Raw genomic sequence first — 1,703 nt, 5'->3', positions numbered from 1 at the left:
GGTCGCTCACATCTACGTACGCACACACACACACACGCACACACACAACCACACATCACACACACAACCACACATCACACAGAGAGGGCCGGCCCTCAGCGCTACGCACTCGGTGGCGCTGCGGCAAGCTGCTTGACGGCGGCCTCCACGCGGCCCACTCAGCTGCTGCGACGCCCTGGAATTGACACACACCACATGCACACATGCACACACACACACACATACAAGCAGGCAGATGTGAGATGCTCGTGGGGGAGTCGCATGGGCATGACTTGGCGCGCACACACACACACACACACACACACACACACACACACACACACACACACACACACACGTGCGCACAGGTGGTAGACTCACGCTGTGCCGATGCTGTTGTTCTGGATGAGTGCGCGGACCCATGCACGCGTTGTGTTGAGGTACGCCTCCACCAGCGGCAGCATGGCGTCGTGCAGCGCCGTGCCTGACACACATGCACACACACACACACATGCACACACATTCACACACACACACACACACACACATTCACACACACACACACACACACAACGCAACCAAAAGAAGTCAGGTTAGCATGCGTGTCGGCATCGCATCACCAACAACATCACGCTACAAACTCGCATCGCACACACAAACACACCATGTGTGAGGGCATTGGTGCAGTGTGCAACAAGCATGACGCTGGTGTTCTTGCACTCTGTGTGAGGGCATTGGTGCAGTGTGCAACAAGCATGACGCTGGTGTTCTTGCACTCCGCGCAAATGGCCTTGACGTCCTGAGCAAACACAACAAACGCATTAAGATGAATGTGACACACGCACACACGCGCACACGCGCACACACATGCACATGCACATGCACAAACACACATGCACACATGCACACATGCACATGCACACACATGCACACGCGCACACGCGCACACACATGCACACATGCACATGCACAAACACAAAACTACAATCGCTGTTCAGCTCTCTCACGTCTTGGTTCACTGGCGGCTTCATGGTGGCAACAAACAACTTGCGGAGGTCATGTGCCGCTGCGTTTGCAATGCTCTCTGTCAATGCGGAAAACCATAAACACAAATGTACCTGTGAGGTGGGGCTCACCGAGCACCACATCAAAGCGACTGGAAAAATGCAGACACACGCCCTCACACACGCACATACACACCCATACATTCACACGCCCTTTTTGTACTCACGAAGAAGTGTGCCGAATGTCGGGTCCAGCGGAGGAACGGCTTTGCTCGAGTTTGCTGTGAACGTTGGACAGAATATGGTCATGAGCAAGGCAGTCACGACAGCAAGCCATGGATGTCATGGGAGTCGTGGAAGGGGAGAAACACCCCAAAAGAAACCGACAGCAGCAAGTCAGCTGAGATGGCAGAACCAACGAGGGCACACACACGCACAATGTTCACATTCACATTCACACACACACTTCACACACATACATCCACACACACATTCACATTCACGCACGCACACACATTCACACACACACGCATTCACACACACGCATTCACATTCACATTCACATTCACACACACACGTACACACCTGGGTGCTGCTGGTCATCCTTCTGGAGAGCCTCTGCCACCACGTCCAAAGCCTCAACAAAGTCCTGCATGGCGTGTGGTTGCGTGGGAGGTGTGTGGGCTCGAGCGTGGTGTGTTCTGCTGAGTGTGGTGTGTG

At 54.2% G+C, this 1,703-nt stretch overlaps 1 protein-coding gene across 1 annotated transcript; it reads right to left on the bottom strand.

The window, feature by feature from the left end:
* Nucleotides 1-356: 356 nt before the first annotated feature.
* On the bottom strand, nt 357-1,638 carry PTSG_08805 (uncharacterized protein; the record flags this gene model as incomplete). Its single annotated transcript, XM_004990131.1, has 5 exons — nt 357-463; nt 700-778; nt 987-1,063; nt 1,211-1,264; nt 1,569-1,638. 5 exons carry the CDS (start codon nt 1,636-1,638, stop codon nt 357-359), a joined length of 387 nt encoding a protein of 128 aa, XP_004990188.1.
* Nucleotides 1,639-1,703: the final 65 nt, after the last annotated feature.

The sequence above is a fragment of the Salpingoeca rosetta genome (assembly GCF_000188695.1).
Source record: "Salpingoeca rosetta unplaced genomic scaffold supercont1.25, whole genome shotgun sequence".
Taxonomy (NCBI): Eukaryota; class Choanoflagellata; order Craspedida; family Salpingoecidae; genus Salpingoeca; species Salpingoeca rosetta.
The sequence above is the reverse complement of the archived record's forward strand: the minus strand, read 5'-3'. Positions and strand labels throughout refer to the sequence as shown.